Source organism: Drosophila yakuba, chromosome 3L (assembly GCF_016746365.2).
Source record: "Drosophila yakuba strain Tai18E2 chromosome 3L, Prin_Dyak_Tai18E2_2.1, whole genome shotgun sequence".
Lineage (NCBI taxonomy): Eukaryota > Metazoa > Arthropoda > Insecta > Diptera > Drosophilidae > Drosophila > Drosophila yakuba.
The window spans coordinates 6704244-6721737 of NC_052529.2; the positions used below are offsets into that span (position 1 = coordinate 6704244).

Genomic DNA, 17494 nt, shown 5'->3' on the forward strand with positions numbered 1-17494 from the left:
ACAAATATGAATTCGCAATGGAAAAGTACTATCGTAATATCAGCAAATGACGAAATTCGTATTACAAAGTTGTTAATTAAAAAGCAAATTCTAAATATTGTATAGACATAACCTAGATTGTTTCTAGAAAATAAAAAAGGGCTCATTTTTGTTGTTCAAGCTATTCGCATTAAACTATTAAACTCGTGTAAATATGTTAATAAGTAGGATAAACTATTTAAAGACTTCGTACAAAAATAACAACTGAATTATATGATTGTTAATTGATAACTTCTGTGACCGATATTAACTTTATTAAACACATTAAAATACATAAATTGTTTAATGAAAATATAAAGTAATGAACAATCACGTGATAACAATTGCAATTGCAACAATGAACTGTTAAGCTCAAATAAATGGCTATCACGTCTTTGAAGGCTAATTCCCCCCATCTCCCCTGGATCTTCGGGCTCTAACTCGTTTTGTTAGATGGCTTTTTCGGTTGACGAGTTTAGTGCCCTCGCTGCTTAGTTTATGAATGGGCCGTGACGTATTTATAAATATAACAAATAATAAATAACAAATACTTTTTGCTAAGTTCCTCAATCGCGCCAAGTGTTTTCGGCGTGAATCACGGGCTTTCTACCACATTTAGGGGGTTATTAATAAAAATCAAGAGCCAGCTGGGCCCAAAAGATGTGCACGGGCACCTTCCGAACTTCTGGGAGTCATGGATCGGATCGTAAGGCAGGCTTAAAAATAAGCAACCAAGAGCTCTTAACACAAAATGCCGCCATAAGATCGGGCATTCGATATGATCGTTTGGGGCTCGCCTGCGTTCTGTATCCCCATCTACATCCCCACATCCCCATCCCCGATTCAGTGCCGATTCAGTGCCGATTCAGAGCCGATTCAGAATACCGATCCGATACGAAACGAACCGGTTTGCCAGCTGTGTGAACCAAACAAACAGCTGCTCAGCTGCTAAACTTTCGCTGCTGTCGGCTTCTTGTTCTTGGCAGCAAGTGCAGCGTCTGAAGCCCCAAACCCCAAACCCCAATCCGCAAACCCCCTAAAGCCGAGCTTCTTGGCCGGGCTCATATAAAAACGGCTTTTGGCGCGCGTGCTCAGTCAGTTGCAGATTTGAAACGGAAACGCGCGTGTGCGCCGCAATCGAGTTCGATCGAGTGTTTGGATTTCAAATTGGATTTTTACGCCGTTTCGGTCAAGTTCTGAATCACCTGCAGTGAGTGACACACATAAGGCAAGGTCGCGGAATACCACATTGCCCCCCCAAAGTCAATAGCTATGGAAGGCCAGGCCAAGCAAGCGTACTTCGTTAATGAAGCATTTACCCACGAGGAGCCACCACCAAGTGGCGTTGGAGCAGACACGCTGCATCGCCGGAAAAGCGGTGGCAACAAAGAACTCCAGCTGGACGTGGGTGGCTTCAAGAAGGGCCAGGAAGTGGCCACCGGAAATGGCAGTGATCCACTGCCACCTAGCATGGACTTTGATGACATACTTCCACTCATCGGGGAATTTGGCCGTTATCAAAAGCTGCTGTTCATCTGCATGATACCCTTCTCGTTCTTCGTGGCCTTTGTGTACTTCTCGCAAATATTCCTCACCTTGATACCCGAACAGCATTGGTGTCATGTGCCCGAGTTGGACGGCTTGGATGTGGAGGCCAGGTAAGAAAATCTCGCGTTACTCAGGGTTTTTCCCTCGAAAACTGAAGAAGCCAAGGAAAAATGCAAGAAAGAGCTGTTTTGGCTCCATGGTTCGGTTATGCCATCCGCAGTTAGGCGCGTAATTCACGTTATGTGTGCCATAAATATTCAAATGTGTTGTGAACAATACCCGTAGTTGATCGGTGGCCAGCACACTATACTTACTATACTATATGAAAAACTGCTATACTATATGCAAAACTGGCTATACTATATGCCAAAATGCAGTAGCCGTAGACGTCGCCTTAAGTGCTAAATTGTAATGAAGACTTTGCGGCTATTCAAATGCTCATGAATCTATTAGACAACTTGTTTCAAAACTTAATGATTGCCCACAGCTGTGGGTGCTAAATAATAGTAATAACTAAATTAAAGTCAGTTACGGTATGTGGTAATGGCCATATCAATTTTGCGATTTAATTGCTTTAAGAGTAACATGTTATCAAGTTGTTATAAAAATTCTATTAAGATAACTAGTCGCTCTTAGGGGTCATAAACAAAAAGTGCGAAATGAATATAAGAAAATATTATTTATAATTTTATCAGAACAATCAACCAATTCAATTTGGTCAGCACTCAAAATCAATCAACTATTGTAGTTCACCATCAAATATGACTCATAACAATCAATCATATTTTAACCTTTTAATTTCCTAAAATAAAGTCAAATTCAAATACCTCAAAGTTCAAGGTCTTAAATGAGATCGAGTAGCTCAAAGAATTCAGCAAGAATAACAACCAATTATTATATTTATTTATTCACAATTATATAGCTCATTTTCCTGAAGCCCGTTTGCACAATCTATTCCAACAATCCCCATCCGGAAGTTCTATCATTGTGCGTAAATGGCAATCTTAAATATGCGGTTCCGTTTTAACTTTCACAAAATAAAAAAACAGCAATTGATCGATCACAGTAACTACAAACCAATAGTACCAATCACCTTGGAACCGAAAGGCTAAGGCTAATACCGGTTAAGCCTGCAAAATGAATATGTGTGTGTTTTAGCCTAACCAAATTGGATAAAGCCTTATTAAAAGAACTGGCCACGCGCAAAGATTTGCCCGCTCTAAGCCCCATTCCCAAAAAATTCTCGATTCTACATACTATGCTACATACTAGTCAAATTGTGTATGAAGCATTTGCAAAGTCTTGAAGCATGCAGCGCGATTTGAATTGAAAACGAATGAAACGTAACGAAAACGAGTGTTCTGACCAGAGCCAAGTCATTAGAGCCAAGTTGGCATAGAACGGCCAGTCGGGACGACCTTGGGCCATGATTGGGTTTTCCAGTCAGAGCGGCGGCTTAATAAGGCAAAGAACCTTACTGCGAAAAACGTTCATCTGTATAATTGCCATGCCGCACAGCCCACCACCACAGTGGGTTTCAGTGGCAAGGAGACCGTTTTCCTCCGCCCCACAGTGGGTGGTGGGGTGCCACAGGGAGGGAGGATGGAGGAGGGGAGCTGGGTTAGTTAGATAAGCCAGGTTGGCCGGCCAAATTGTTTAATTAGCAGCAGCGCAGCGTGAACATTGCGACAACGCAGCAGGCAGCAGCAGCAAGCAAACACAGGTAGCAACAACAACCATCAAAAAAACTAATGTTGTGTGGCGGCGATGATGTGAGACCGCCGACTTAATGATGGACTTTAGTCGGGCGCATCGAATTCAAGACACTCTTTCCGGTTTGAAAATGGGCTTGAAACTGAGCACTCGAAAATGGAGTTTTCCAAAATAATACATGATTAAAATTCGGATTTCGGATTACACTACCAACGAAATCATTAATTTATACTTTAAAAGACATTATAGAGGGAACTAAAATTATGAACTAATAAAACATTCCCTTCTCTTCACTAAGTAAAGAATTTAATTCAATTTGTCTAGCCGATTATGTTAATTAAATCGATTAATGTCAAAGTGTGCTCCCAGTATAATATGATAATAGATTAATGAGGTATAAAGCTGGTTATTTGAATAAATCCATAACTTGAAGCGACTCTTGAATTTAGAAAAGCGCAAAAGGGGCTTATAAATTATATAAGTTCAACACTCATATCAATAATAATCCATTAATATTTAACGTGAGAACAAAAACACCTTATAAGTTAATCTGCAGTTATTTTAAAAACTGGGTAAAGAAAATAATTGAATACTTTAAATATTACGTGATTTTGTAAGTCCCCCGCCTCACCACATTTATCACGAGTGCACAGCAATCAATCTTGTTAATACCCCAAATGCAAACACTTTAGACCAGTCCAAAATGGAGCAGACATGGACAGTTAGAGTGTACCCGAAAACGTTTAAGTCGCAACCGCATTTTCGAGTACCCTCAAGATCATGATAATTAAGTTGTCTCGCATACATATTCATGCTCAGATATATGTACTTTTGTTAGCTGTTTTGTGTGCTCAATGCAGAAGTGCTGGCCATGGCTTAGAGCGTCTGAGAACTGGAGACAATTCCACATGCCTGACCCTGGATGAGTTAATTGCACTGACCGAAAAATACCCCCCTTTTTTCCGTCTACTTTCCGCAGATTGGCGCTTTCCATACCCATGACCAATGGGGAGTACAACAATTGTTACATGTACGACGTCAACTACACGGACATACTGGCCCAGGGCAAGGTGATGGCCGATCCGCAGTGGCCGCGGGTCAAGTGCCGCCACGGCTGGTCATATAACTTCACGGAGATACCCTACGCGACGGTGGCCACCGAGCAGAACTGGGTGTGCGATGACGCCGCCCTGCCCACCTATGCCCAGTCCATCTTCTTTCTGGGCGCCATAGTGGGTGGGTTGCTCTTTGGCTGGGTGGCGGATCGGTTTGGTCGTATTCCCGCCCTGATCGGCACCAATATGATGGGTCTGCTGGCCGGCGTGGGCACTGCCTTTGTGGGCAACTTCTGGGAGTTCGCCATCATGCGATTCTTTGTGGGATTCGCCTTCGACAACTGTTTCACAATGATGTACATTTTGGGTGAGTTGTTGATCCTATAACTATTATACATATATTTGAGAATTTATTTAAAAATTCAAATATAATTAAAAACTGGCAAATTGGTTTAAATTAGAATGTAAATGTGTGTTTCACTCCTTTACCAAATCCCTACCCTTGAGTTAACCATTCTTGTGAAAGTTTCATGAACTTAAAAAGTCAAATTGTTATACACAAAGTGACCACGTGATTTGGGAATGTAAAAGTAAAAACATTAACCTTTTTTTGCACTTATAAATAGCTGTCTGACATAATGTAGAACCATTATAAAAGAGAATTAGCAGCTAACTCATAAAACAGCGATAGATACAGAAGTCTATTTTCAGTCGATAAACTGACTTTAAGTTTTGTACTTAATTTTTTTCCAGTTCTCGAGTACGTTGGTCCCAAGTACCGCACCTTTGTGGCCAACATGTCGATCGCTATCTTCTTCACTGGCGCCGCTTGCCTCCTGCCCTGGATTGCCTACTTTCTGGCCGACTGGAAACTCCTGGCCATTGTGACATCGGCTCCGCTACTCCTGGCCATATTCACCCCTTTCGTGGTACCAGAATCAGCTCGCTGGTTGGTCTCACAGGGAAAAGTGGACAAGGCCGTGGGCATCCTGAAGAAACTGGAGAAGGGCAATGGGCGTCAGGTCCCGCCGCAGACATACCAAATCTTCACAGACAGCTGTAAGAGGATGCAGGAGCAGGAGGCCCAGAATGGCAAATACTCGGTACTGGATCTGTTCAAGTCACCACGATTGCGCCGAACTACTCTGCTGCTAATTGTCATCTGGATGGCCATATCCCTGGTCTTCGATGGACATGTGAGGAATGTAGGCTCTTTGGGATTGGACATCTTCTTCACCTTCACTCTGGCCTGTTTCACGGAGCTGCCGGCTGATACTCTGCTCACGGTGATCCTGGATCGATTTGGACGCCGTTGGCTGGCCTGCAGCTCCATGGTTCTGAGTGGAGTGTTCAGCTTATTGGCCACTGTGGTGCCCGTGGGTATATACTCCGCTGCCCTGGCCATCATGGGTCGCTTCTTTGTGAACATCAGCTATAACATTGGCTTGCAATGGGCGGCGGAGGTTCTGCCCACTGTAGTTAGGGCTCAGGCAGTGGCCTTCATCCACATCATGGGTTATGTGGCCAGCATCATAGCACCATTTGTGGTTTATCTGGCCAACATTTCCCAAGCCCTCCCACTGATCATCCTCGGAATTTTGGGAATTATTGGTGGCTTGTTGGCGCTGCTACTGCCGGAGACCCTGAATCATGTCCTGCCACAAACCCTAAGCGACGGCGAGGAGTTTGGACGTGGTCAGAGCATTTGGGACTTTCCCTGTTTGGCCAAACAGGTGGACGACGATGAGGATGAGAAGAGAAACGCCGACGTTGAGGAGGTCCGATCTCAGGCTTTTGTGAGGGGAACCCAGACGGGTGCATCCTTGAATGCCTCAACAGGTGGTGAACTGAGATCCAGCATCCTGCGTAGATCGATCAAGTCACGCAACTCCACAAAGCTCTAAGAACTACGACTAGGTATCTAATTGTTATAGCAGCCAATATTCTATAGCTCTACCTTGCATTTTTAGCATCAACTAGCCTCTAAGTGTCGTTATAGACTTTTGTGATACTAGAAATAAGAACTTATATGCGCCTCTTCAAACAATGAATAAAGTAAACAAATCGAAGAACTAAGAGATTTTTAAAATCATCTTTTTAAACTAATTTAATACGGTTAGATAAAAACCAAGAAAAACGTAGATAAAATGCATGTAAGTTACAGAAGTTGACAGAATACCCGGGTTCCAAACCGGAAATCTAGTTTGGTTTCGAACCTATGTCACCATAATAATATTTTACATTTGCACATTCGTTAAGAATAAAACCAATAAATTTGAAAACATTAATAATAATATTAATTTTGAAAACTTAATACTAATACTAAGACGATTAAAATAAAAAACAAAATGTAGTAAATAAATGATGATAAACTAATTAGTGTAAAATATAATTCGTTTTCCTGTAAACCCCCCCTTTTTCTAACATAGAACCCTGACTTCAGACACTTAATTTTTTTTGGTTTATACATAAAGCCACTGATTAAATAGATTTATATAAATGATGCAATATGTGTACGCCCAACCATATATAAGCATTGTTTTTCAGCCTCTCCGCAAGTGCAAAATGCAATTAAACGTTGTATGCATTTATTGGCACAAGGGTCAACAACCAAATCCGCAAGTAAATATCCGATTGAACTACAAATAAGTACCGATTCTCCACTTACCTATATAAGCATCGCCCTTCGAGTGCATCCAACCAGTACAGCCACAATGGCATCTTCATCCGCTTGGCTTGTCCTCTTCGGTATTGGCCTAACTGGCGCCCTGGATTTGAGTTTCCAAAATAGCAGCAGCAAACTTTTGACGGTTCTCAACGCATCTGCGCCTGTTCAAGATTTACTATACCACATCGATGTCTGGCGAAATGAGCCAGCTGCTGTGGCCCAGGATTATACAGCCTTTTCCAATCTGGAGTCGGTAATTCGCTCTGAAGTTGGAGGAGATTGGGAGCGTGGTAGGCTCGTTCTTCAAATAGCAAATCAAGCCAGGACTTTGGAACTTAAACAGGCCATTTACACAGCTTTGTGGAAGGAGCTTCAGCAGACCAAGCAGATTTACGATCCCCTGAGGATTTTAGAATTTTATGACCAGCTGGCCATGCACACTGATGTGCCACTCCAACTGATGGAGCACATCTATCGGGCTTTCATCAATCGTAGCGCCCAGTTATTGGAGGCACCGTTTCACACAGCCAGTCGAGTGGCCACTTTTCCATTGGTAGACGCTCTGGTCCAACGACTGACATTCAGCACTTTGGATTATCTGAGAGACATTCTTGAAGCGCTCTACGACGCTGTTTTGGCCCTGGAAACACCTTTGAGTGTCGTGCAGCGCCTGGGAAATTTAACGGCTAGTTTGAGTCAGTTGGCGCAAGCCAATCTTCAATTATTTAGCAGGGAGGAGCTCAAACGTGCAGATCCCGAAGTGCAACAGGCTTTGCAGAGCAACATCAGGCATTTGCTTTCGCAGCCTGGTTTTGAAAAAGAAGTTGCGAAGTCCTTGCAAACGGAAATCTATGCACACCTTCCCAAAGACGAGCAACTGCTGTACACCGCTCGAAAAGTGTGCATCCGGAATGTGACTGATGCAAATTCGTATATCTACGAGTGCCCGCAGACGTACCTCATCTGCAGCAACGCACGAGATCCGAAAAAGGCTGCGTATTTCATCCAACGTGGTCACAGCAATGACAGTCGGCCGCAGTTTGCTTTTTATAGTGCCTTCTGGCGTAGTCGCTACATCCTCATGGAACCAGCGACTGCAACCTCGAACAATGCAACCAACTCGATTACCAAAAACGTTTACAGTCGGCCCAATATAAGTTGGTGGAGAGTGATATATGGAAATGGAGGCGTTTCCTTTTACGATGCTGCCACTGAGAACTCCGTTCTGTGCGGTGGCGATCCTTTGCACTGGGATGGCGAGGAGCGTCACGTCTACACGCGTCATGCATCCGAGTTTTCAGCTCATCAGGCAGAGTGCACCTGGAGGCTCGAAGACTGCAGCGATGCAGCTTAACTGGAAGTGAGAGGGGACTTAGCAAACTTAATAACTATAAATTATTGATATGTTTATTTTGACTAATAAGGCACATGAGAAAATCCAACTACCTCTGCTGAAAATCCCAGGGTATGCACACAACGCCGTCGGTCAGTACCGAGTAGTAGTGGGTTATGTGGAGCTTGCATCCCTGCAGTTCTCTCAACTGCACCTGGGATAAGTCTCTTAGAGATGTTATCATTTTGTCTGGGGTTATGGCGTCATCTTTGGTCAGCGACTGCAGCTGTAGCTGCTTAATGCACGAGTCCATTAGCTCCTGCTCGATGTGCTTGTCCTGAGCGTACTTTTTCATTCGCTCCCTGGCCAGCTCCATGTTCACGCTGATGAAGTCCACGAGTATGGATCCCGGACAGGTGGCTGGTGTGATAAACTGACCCGTGGGGCTTACCATCAGAGGACCTGCCTCTGATTCCACCACTATGGTGAACTCTTTCAGCGTTTTTGGCCATTCCGGCGGATATTTTTGTTTGCCTAGGTAATCGCTGAGCGAAGTGGTCACCTTCATGAGGTAGCTTGCATAGCCGCTTGCTTGTTGTTTGGGCATAAACTTGCGACGGCCAATCTGGATCTTCAGGAGAACCTGAGAGAGTGTGCGTTCATACACGGGCACCACCTTTAAGTAGGCATCATGGTGCGGAATGTTCTTGATAAAGTCAATCCAGGTGCTGAGCACATCGCCGGTAAATAGCATCACATGACCTTCTAAACTGATGCCCGTAAAGGGAGCAAAAACCACTATGCGACCTTTCAGGGAAGCCATTTCCAACAAATGGGTGTTGGACAGTCGCTCCAAGGTTTTCAAGCAGCCTCGGTAGTGCTCTATGTTCCAGCCGCACTCGTAGCGAGCATCTTGCAACTCCAGTTTCTCTACCAGCACTTTTTTAAGCTTGTCGATTTCGGCCTGCAGATCCGCAGTTTCCTTAGAGCGTTGTTTGGCTGTGGCGGCATTCTCCTCCAGCCAGCTGGTCAGCACTGGACGCTTGCTGGCTCGCTCCTGGATTAAGGAAATATGTAATTAAATGGTTTCTGATTTGTAAAGTTTTCTACCAACATTCTTCAACTGAGATTCGAATTCGGCGAACTCCATGTCATAGTGATAGTCTCGGCTTGGTTTAATATCCAGGCCAGAGGTCTTCGGCGACTCTGGCTGCGCCTTAATGTTCTTCACATACTCCGTGGACAAGTTGCAGGACTCCAGAAGACCCTGAATAAAGGTTTTGGGATCTCGGGTACTCTGCCAGTCCGTGCGTATCTGGATGAGCTTGAAGGAGTCTCGCTTGTCAGCATCCGCACTAGTGCGCACGTAGAACTTGAGCACTTGGGTGTCCCCACTTCGCTGCCTGCGTTCATACAGAGCCTCCAAATGCTCACTTAGCAACTTCAGCGAGTTCTCGTTGGTGTTCCTCTGCTCCGGATGCTGGGCAAAGAAGTCCGGATGCACAGCGAAGTAGAAGGGTCTTAGCGCCGTCGTCAGATCTGCAAAGGCGCCCAATCACATGATTATCTAAAAGTTGCGGTGCATTCAAATCCACTGACCTTGATTCAGCGATCGGCGCAAAAGCAGGAAGTGCCGCCTGCTGGTGACCAGTTTCCGGATCTTGGGGCCCAACGACATGGACATTATGCAAGCAGAGGGTGGAGGCACAACCCCGCCCCTCGTCACAAATAGCCAGCATACGGTAGCAACTGCTGAGAGATTAAGTTTTTGGATATATAACTTCTGATCTTGAAATTATGAGGTAAAATTGGTATGACCGTTGCGCAGAATGCCAAAAATCCGATACTATAGAGATAAGAGTGATTGCTGTTTTGAGGTCAGTTTGGCGGTAATTTATTCTTTACGATAATTTCTGCCATTATGTATTCTATCTTAAGCATTTTCTCTTAAGAACTTTTTTAAAAGATTTATAAGGCATCTCTTTAAACTATAAGTTTTAAATAAAATAAAATGTTGTTTAATATATATTTTATATTTAGCTATATTCCCGCTAACTCTGACAACAAGAATTTTCAGCTCTCACCGCTGACACTTTTGGTGTGACCAGTTCTTACACAGAATTCCGCATTGTTTATCTCGCTGCTAAAAAGTTTTTAGCGGAATTCCAATTATTCTTATAAATAATAGTAAACAAAACATAAAGAAACATGACTGCCGTTCCTCCCCCTTCCAACATCTCTACGCTGATGCCTTTGGGTAAGTAAAGCTGGTTAAAATCTACAAGTTAAGTGTTTCTTACTTTTGCCGGCTTCCCTGCGATTCCTTTCAGAACTGGTGGACAAATGCATCGGTTCCCGCATCCACATCATCATGAAGAACGACAAGGAGATGGTGGGCACTCTTCTGGGATTCGATGACTTTGTGAATATGCTGTTGGACGACGTGACGGAGTATGAGAACACGCCTGATGGACGCCGCATCACCAAACTGGATCAGATTCTGCTCAATGGCAACAACATCACAATGGTGAGTGCTCTTCTTTTAAGTTATGTTTATTATATTTCATTTCTAATTTATATATTTCAGTTGGTGCCTGGCGGAGAGTTGGCGGAGTAGCAAGGTTCCATTTGTAAACATAAATACATTTGTAAAATAAGAAAACAAGCGTTTTAATGTGCATAATGTAAAGTGTTAACAGTGGTCAGGCGATTTACAGCAATGTTAGTAGAAGTATAAATTTAACAGAAACCGTTTTCAAAAATGTTTGGAAATTTTTATTTTGATTTAATCTCTAAAATCTAATCTCAAAATTAAACAATGTAAAAATTAAAATCACAAAAATACGCTAATTTTTCAATGAATCAAACACAGAAGTGGGTTAAAGGTACTTGTTAGACTTGAATTGAGTGCCAAATAAGGGCGACCGCTAGTAATTCCATAAAGGGACTTCCCAGTTATAAAAATTCAAAAATCACATTAAATATTTGTGGCCCTTCCGTTAACATTTAACTGCTATGTGTGCTCTGGTGGCCATGCAAAGTAGGCGCATGCGCTCCACCCCCCGAAATGTTGCGTCTCTGCGATACAGCAGTCAACATGTGCCATAAATATTAACCGCTTTTCCCTGCTGGCCGTGCGTGTGGGTGCATTCCGCTCTCCGCAGTACCGTTCTGCGTTCGTTCTCCCGCTTCCGTTCGGCACCTCCAGCGCTCAGTACGGCACCAGGCTTCGACGGAAGTGGAACAAACCAAGCGGAAACAGACTCACGCGACAACAAAACCGAACCGTACCGAACCGAGCTCGAATATGGAAAACTTTTGCCAAGTACCGATATAGCACTGATAAACGCAACTCGAAGTGAACTTTATGAATGGCCATGACTAATTGCAGTCCAGCAGCAGCAGCCACAGTCGATGTGTAAACTTGAGTGGTGGAGGTTACCCGCTTTTGCAGCGAAAGATTGCCGTGTGTTTCGGTATCTGTAAATGTATCTGTCGGTGTCTCATTTGAGCGGCTCGAATGATCCGCCTGTAATTATGACTGCGTGAAGAAATCAATAAGTGGAGGATGGCCAGCAAGCCCATGAGCACCAGCTGCCAAAGCATTGCGACGGCGGCTAGTAGTGCGGCTACCACGGCGGCAGCGGTATCCATCTCGGCCTCCAATGCCACCTCCGTGGGCTCCCTCATGGCCGCCGCCTGCCAGCAGGAGCAGCAGCAGCAGCAGCATCCCAACCAGCACTATGCCCAGTCGCAGCAGCAGCAACACCTCTATCATCAGAGCCATCAGCAAGGGTCGCACTATGTCAATGGCACCGGCAGCTTGGGCAGGCTTAAGTTTCACAAGAGTCTCGATGCCAGCGACGAGGAAATCGAGTATGCGCAGGTATGTCCAAGTGGTCAAGTATCCATCCAACTGCTAGTCGGAATCGTCTCCAAGTGAATTCAATTGTCCCCCTACACTGAGTCATAATAATGCGACAAGGTCCTGCAGTGCTGGCTCAATTGAATTTGTCTTGTGGGTGGTGCTAGTGGTGGTGGGTGATAGATGGTGGTTGCTGGCTGCCTTGTTGAGTGGGCGTACTTGGGGGTGGTTTGCGCCACCCAGCTCCCATTCACATCCCCATCCGGGTGCATTTGCTGCCCCCTCAGCTGTTTAACCCAACAGCCGGGTCGTTATGCATAGTTTACGCTTCGCCAGGCAACCTCAACAGCCGCCAACAACCGCCGTCGTCGATCAAGTGTTAATAATTCAATGCCCTGGAAATAGTCATATATTGAAATGTATCGTACACCCACCCAACCAGGGAGCAGCTTAGTCCCTGAAAGGGCCTTGACTTTGGCCCGGGCAATTTGAAAAATTAACCAGTTGGATTAATTTATGGGTCACCGAATGAAAGGGGCATGTTTGCGAGCATGCCATAATAGCCACCACTCAATAAATGGGGAGCTTGGGAACTATTTCATACACAATTTCTATTAAAAGTAGTTATTACGGCTTTAATTTGAAGCCACCGTTTAAATAGAATCAATTGTTAAACTTACGTATTCAAATGAATTACTGTTTTCATAAGATGAAAACTATTCTTTGTGCACCACTTGCATTTTCCTAGTTTTCTAGCTCAATTTTTCTTGATTTCTTTTTTAATAAAAATCTTTACAATTTTATTTAAGCGTGCACTGTATTTCTGTATATAATGCCGCACAATTTGCTCTTCCTTGCCGATGGCATTATAGTCGGCGGGAGGTCCTTTTTAAAGCCTTTCAAGCCAGTTATTATGGCCGCACAAAAAAGCGTTAATGAAAGAACTGTGCTGTGTCTCTATACTTAGCGTGTTGTATCTAAAAATAGGTGCCCCTTACATATATCTGAATATATTATTTTTAATTTACAAGTATTTTTATTTAAAGCACAAACTTTTTGAATACTTTATGCGTGACAATGTTGGTTTTTTTTGTTTCTATTACCAGCTTGTTAATCTTTGGGCAGGGCTTGCATGGTATTATTTTGCCCGCACCTGTATTCTGGGTTGGTTTGCCTTTCGGGGGAAGGCAGTGAAAGTGTTGCCTGCCGGGGGCTTCATCCAGTATTCATAGAAATGCTTTCAATAAAAGCAGGAAGAACAGCAGGGACGAAGGAATGGGCTTGGCAAACATCATTTTGATGGTTTGCACCTCCACCACACCTGGCGGCTATTCGGTGTGCCACATTGCCTAGACGTGCAAATACCCGGAAGTGCCAACGATAGTTTAGCATACAAGCTTTTCACTTTCACCGCAAATCAACACATTCCTTTCACAGATAGAGAGCAGCGCTAGATAATGGCAAATGTGGTCTGAATTGCTATAGAAAATCACGTTCCTGCAAAAGGGATTTCAATATTACAACTTTAAAGTGTACACTTGTAATATTTAATTACATTTCAGCTATCACGTTCTACCCATATCCTGGGGCGCCATAAATCGGAGCGATATCTGGCCTCCAATCTGGACGAGGATCGAAGACGCCGCACCATTATCGTTGAGAAAAAGAACAACTCGTACGGGTTCACGCTGCAGAGCTATGGGATTCACTACAAACGGGATGAGGAGCTGGAAATGATCACGTACGTGGACTACGTGGAGTACGGTGGTCCGGCCTATCGAGCTGGCATGCGTGAGGGCGACGTAATCCTCTCCATCAACGGAAAGGATATGGAGAAGGCGGACCACAAGACCATCGTCGAGTTCATCAAGCAATGTGACACCAGGATGCGGATGGTTGTTCTATTCGAGGACTGTGTGAGAAAGGTACAGTATTTAGAGGTTTGAAAACCAAGATTTATTTCTAACACACGTATGCTTCCCCAGGTGGATCTCCACATGCGCTACATCCAACTGCAGAGCATGTTGCAGCAGAAGATGAACGAGCTGGAGAGGGTGCACCTGAGAGAGCGTGAGTTATTGGAGGGCAAGTGGAAGACGCACAGTTTGCCGGCGCGTAAGAAGGCCAATGCGAACACATCGCCCAGCGATGGGGAAGGAGTATCACCCACAGAGGTGGGTGGTGAAGCAGGCTTCTACCGACCCGCCCTTTCCACCGAGGATGTGCCTAACATTGCGACCCGCCAGCATGGGGTGGGTGGTCCAGGCATCATACCTCCTCCCGCTCAATTTATGCTCACCTACCACTACCTGGATCCCACATACCGCTACGTCCTGCGACCCACGCACGGCAGCTCAGAGGAATTTGTAGACGGATTGGGTCTTCAGCGGAGCAGTAGTGATCACCAGCCACCGGCACAGCGCTATATCCTCCAGCGAACCGAGTCCGTGGATGCCAATTCGATGACTCAACCCACAACAACGGCTCCTACCCAATATCACAGCACCACCGGTGGATCGGTGAAGCCACCCGCACCACCTCCTCGCACGTGTGAAAAGCACAAGCCACCAGCTAAGCCACCAAAGCCCGAGAAGGAGAAGTCCTCGGGTAAGCATTGTCATGTGGGACACTCGTGCAATCCCTGTTTGGGTCACTTTCGCTGGAAGTCGGCGGAGAAGTCAGCAGCTGCGGCGCCGGATAACGTGAGCTTGGATGCCTATGACCTGGCCAGTCCCTGCTGCGATACGCACTGTGTGCCAACGAGAAGACGCCATCGCCAGCACAAGGAGCACACGCATAAGCACAAGCATCGGGACAGGGAGCGGGTGGAGAGCAAGGAGCAGAGAGTCAGACCCAAGTCCACATCCCATGCCTCACCCAATGGCAACGGCGCTGCAGCATCTGGACATCACCACCATCATCATCATCACCATCATAGCCATGAGCAGCAGCAGCAGCAGCAGCAACATCAGCAGCAGCAGCCAACACTGCAGCAACAGCCCATGCAGGCTGTTCCGCACCACCATCACTATGCCCACCAGATGCACAATCCCTGCCAGGTGCAATCCCAAACAGGCAGCAGCACCCGATCTCGCTACTTCGACTTGGCCTCCGGCTTAGCCAGCCACTGCAGTTTGCACTCCTGCACCTCCAGTGAGTTTGCCACCGGAGATACTGCTTCGTATACCACATCCATAAGCACGGATACTTTGTTTTGGGATCCCAAAAGCGAGACGGGTCAGTCGCGACAGCACTCCACAAAATCCAGACAGTCCTACGAGCAGCAGCCACAACAGCAGCAGCCAACGCACCAGGGACACCATCACCATCATCATCATCACCAGGGGGATTACCACCAACGATATCATGTGACCACTACTCAAATGCAACCGCAGCAGATCTATCCCAATACTATAGCCTATGTTCAGAAACCCAAATCCTGGGACAATCTCGCCAACAAGGCGGGTTTTAATGTGGGCTACGGTTACCTGGACACAGTGGCAGTGAAACCAGCCATAAAAATGCAGATTGCCCAGCAGCGTCACTCGATGCCGCGAAGAAACCCGTACGGCAGATACTCCACTTACGGCGATGTGGAGAACTATGCCCCACCGCCCACCGAGTTTGTGGGCGAGCTGACCACCACCACAACCACAACAATTACGGCCAAGTCCACGGAGGAGCTGTTGGCCGCCTGCGATTGCTTGACGCCCCAGCAACAGGCTGCCATTAAGGCGGCCCAGTACCAACTCAGTCAGAATCAGAAGCTGTCCCACCAGAACTCCTGCCAGCTGGGATACTACTCGCATCTGCCGCGACCCACCACTGATGTCGGCACCTCCACCACCAGTCAGCAAGTGCACGGGGCAGGCGATGTCCAGACCACTTCGGAGGCCACCAGATTGTAGGTCACACTTGTCTAGGCCGCCAAGAGATCCGTCTCAAGAATAATACGAGTGCACTTTGGGTAGGATGATGATGAAATAGTTTCTGAGTTTGCTAGGTGTTCAGTTAATAGAGGTTTAAAACTAAATGTTATGATTTTAAATGAGATAGAATTGAATGAGTATAGACAAAATATTTAATAGAGTTAAAGTCGAATCGACATCGATCATTTTTAATAGTCTGTTAATTCAATTATAATTTAGAAATAGAAATAGATAATTGCTATCTAAGCTGAAAATTATATTCAAAATTGTGTAATATTTTTTTAAAAAATTATCTAAGGTGTATAAAGCATAGATAATATAATATTTGGCAGTCTATCTAAATTTGTTTGGTATCCAAATGACTATGGTGAAAAGAGCTGCTTTATAAAAAATATAAGAATTTAGAACTCTATTCAATCTACTCTCATTTGAATCAATAAATGAACTGTATGATTTACTTTACCACTCATAAGTGCACTCACATTCTGATCCATTCGCGTCTTCAAAAACCGAACATCGAAATCATTTGAAATGGTAACTAGAGCCAAATTTTAAACATATAACTCAGTCAAAAATCAACAAGTAGCTTAACTATTCAATAATATGTTAAGTGAGTTTTATAAATGTAAGATAAATATTTAGCATCCAAAAACCGCAGGACAATACACAGAGTTAAGCCCAAAAGAAGATACTTCTAAGAGTAGATGATTCAGAAATTAGAACTCCTTAAGACCTATAAAAACAAAACATGTAGCTATCTTACGTATATGAAACTCACTTTATATATAGGCGATACAACTAGGACGCTTTGACGTTTAGATTTTTGGATTTATTGAAAGACTGAAAAGCTACGCGCATATTCCAAATGAGAGAAAAATCTGGCGTCTTGTAATGATAGATAGAGGATTATATAGATGTATGTATGTATCTGTATTTGCCATATAATATGGTTAACCTATCATGCGACTAGATACTGTTTTACATGTAGCGTATACACACACTTAAGCATATATATATTTATTGTATACTGTATCCGAACAATGTAATTTATTTCATTGTGATAGTGAAAGAGCACTAAAAACCGCAACAATTTTAGTCCCAATTTTATCAAGCAACCAACCAAATATAATTCAAAACGCTTTTATGTAATGCGAAATGTAAATGTTATTGAACTTATGTATTGCAATAAAACTCAAGAAATGTGTTCATGTAGTGTGACCCCTAGATAAAAATAGAAACAGAACAAGATATGAATTTTCAAAATTTTAATATTGGTTTCATGGAAATACTTATAATATTTTAAAATTTCTACAAAAGCGGCATTATGGGTTAATGGAGACTTGTGGAACAATCCAGGTAACTTCA

General features: G+C 44.3%; 5 protein-coding genes across 5 annotated transcripts; 4 read left to right on the forward strand and 1 right to left on the reverse strand.

Moving 5' to 3' along the window:
- Positions 1-44: 44 nt before the first annotated feature.
- On the forward strand, positions 45-6410 carry LOC6533150 (organic cation transporter protein). The gene is made up of 3 exons (XM_002093840.4): positions 45-1676; positions 4259-4701; positions 5088-6410. The coding sequence occupies exons 1-3, from the start codon at positions 1291-1293 to the stop codon at positions 6236-6238; spliced, it is 1980 nt and encodes a 659-aa protein (XP_002093876.2). The 5' UTR covers positions 45-1290; the 3' UTR covers positions 6239-6410.
- Positions 6411-6761: 351 nt separating this feature from the next.
- On the forward strand, positions 6762-8444 carry LOC6533151. Its single transcript, XM_002093841.4, has one exon. It carries the CDS (start codon positions 6917-6919, stop codon positions 8354-8356), a length of 1440 nt encoding a protein of 479 aa, XP_002093877.2. The 5' UTR covers positions 6762-6916; the 3' UTR covers positions 8357-8444.
- Positions 8392-10167, reverse strand: LOC6533152 (T-cell activation inhibitor, mitochondrial). The gene is made up of 3 exons (XM_002093842.4): positions 9935-10167; positions 9450-9874; positions 8392-9392 (listed from the first exon to the last, which is right to left on the reverse strand). The coding sequence occupies exons 1-3, from the start codon at positions 10017-10019 to the stop codon at positions 8445-8447; spliced, it is 1458 nt and encodes a 485-aa protein (XP_002093878.1). The 5' UTR covers positions 10020-10167; the 3' UTR covers positions 8392-8444.
- Positions 10168-10432: 265 nt separating this feature from the next.
- Positions 10433-11097, forward strand: LOC6533153 (U6 snRNA-associated Sm-like protein LSm5). The gene is made up of 3 exons (XM_002093843.3): positions 10433-10592; positions 10666-10862; positions 10923-11097. Exons 1-3 carry the CDS (start codon positions 10544-10546, stop codon positions 10950-10952), a joined length of 276 nt encoding a protein of 91 aa, XP_002093879.1. The 5' UTR covers positions 10433-10543; the 3' UTR covers positions 10953-11097.
- Positions 11098-11494: 397 nt separating this feature from the next.
- Positions 11495-17333, forward strand: LOC6533154. Its single transcript, XM_002093844.4, has 3 exons — positions 11495-12221; positions 13763-14125; positions 14186-17333. The coding sequence occupies exons 1-3, from the start codon at positions 11904-11906 to the stop codon at positions 16106-16108; spliced, it is 2604 nt and encodes an 867-aa protein (XP_002093880.1). The 5' UTR covers positions 11495-11903; the 3' UTR covers positions 16109-17333.
- Positions 17334-17494: the final 161 nt, after the last annotated feature.

Excerpts from the sequence above, each read along its gene's own strand:
- LOC6533150 (XM_002093840.4), top strand. The coding sequence starts at position 1,291 with ATGGAAGGCCAGGCCAAGCAAGCGTACTTCGTTAATGAAGCATTTACC. Across the intron at positions 1,677-4,258 it reads GGCTTGGATGTGGAGGCCAG|ATTGGCGCTTTCCATACCCA; the intron begins GTAAGAAAATCT and ends TACTTTCCGCAG. Across the intron at positions 4,702-5,087 it reads CACAATGATGTACATTTTGG|TTCTCGAGTACGTTGGTCCC; the intron begins GTGAGTTGTTGA and ends ATTTTTTTCCAG.
- LOC6533151 (XM_002093841.4), top strand. The coding sequence starts at position 6,917 with ATGCATTTATTGGCACAAGGGTCAACAACCAAATCCGCAAGTAAATAT.
- LOC6533152 (XM_002093842.4), bottom strand. The coding sequence starts at position 10,019 with ATGTCCATGTCGTTGGGCCCCAAGATCCGGAAACTGGTCACCAGCAGG. Across the intron at positions 9,875-9,934 it reads GCGCCGATCGCTGAATCAAG|ATCTGACGACGGCGCTAAGA; the intron begins GTCAGTGGATTT and ends GCGCCTTTGCAG. Across the intron at positions 9,393-9,449 it reads TCGAATCTCAGTTGAAGAAT|GAGCGAGCCAGCAAGCGTCC; the intron begins GTTGGTAGAAAA and ends TCCTTAATCCAG.
- LOC6533153 (XM_002093843.3), top strand. The coding sequence starts at position 10,544 with ATGACTGCCGTTCCTCCCCCTTCCAACATCTCTACGCTGATGCCTTTG. Across the intron at positions 10,593-10,665 it reads CTCTACGCTGATGCCTTTGG|AACTGGTGGACAAATGCATC; the intron begins GTAAGTAAAGCT and ends GATTCCTTTCAG. Across the intron at positions 10,863-10,922 it reads ATGGCAACAACATCACAATG|TTGGTGCCTGGCGGAGAGTT; the intron begins GTGAGTGCTCTT and ends TATATATTTCAG.
- LOC6533154 (XM_002093844.4), top strand. The coding sequence starts at position 11,904 with ATGGCCAGCAAGCCCATGAGCACCAGCTGCCAAAGCATTGCGACGGCG. Across the intron at positions 12,222-13,762 it reads AGGAAATCGAGTATGCGCAG|CTATCACGTTCTACCCATAT; the intron begins GTATGTCCAAGT and ends ATTACATTTCAG. Across the intron at positions 14,126-14,185 it reads TCGAGGACTGTGTGAGAAAG|GTGGATCTCCACATGCGCTA; the intron begins GTACAGTATTTA and ends ATGCTTCCCCAG.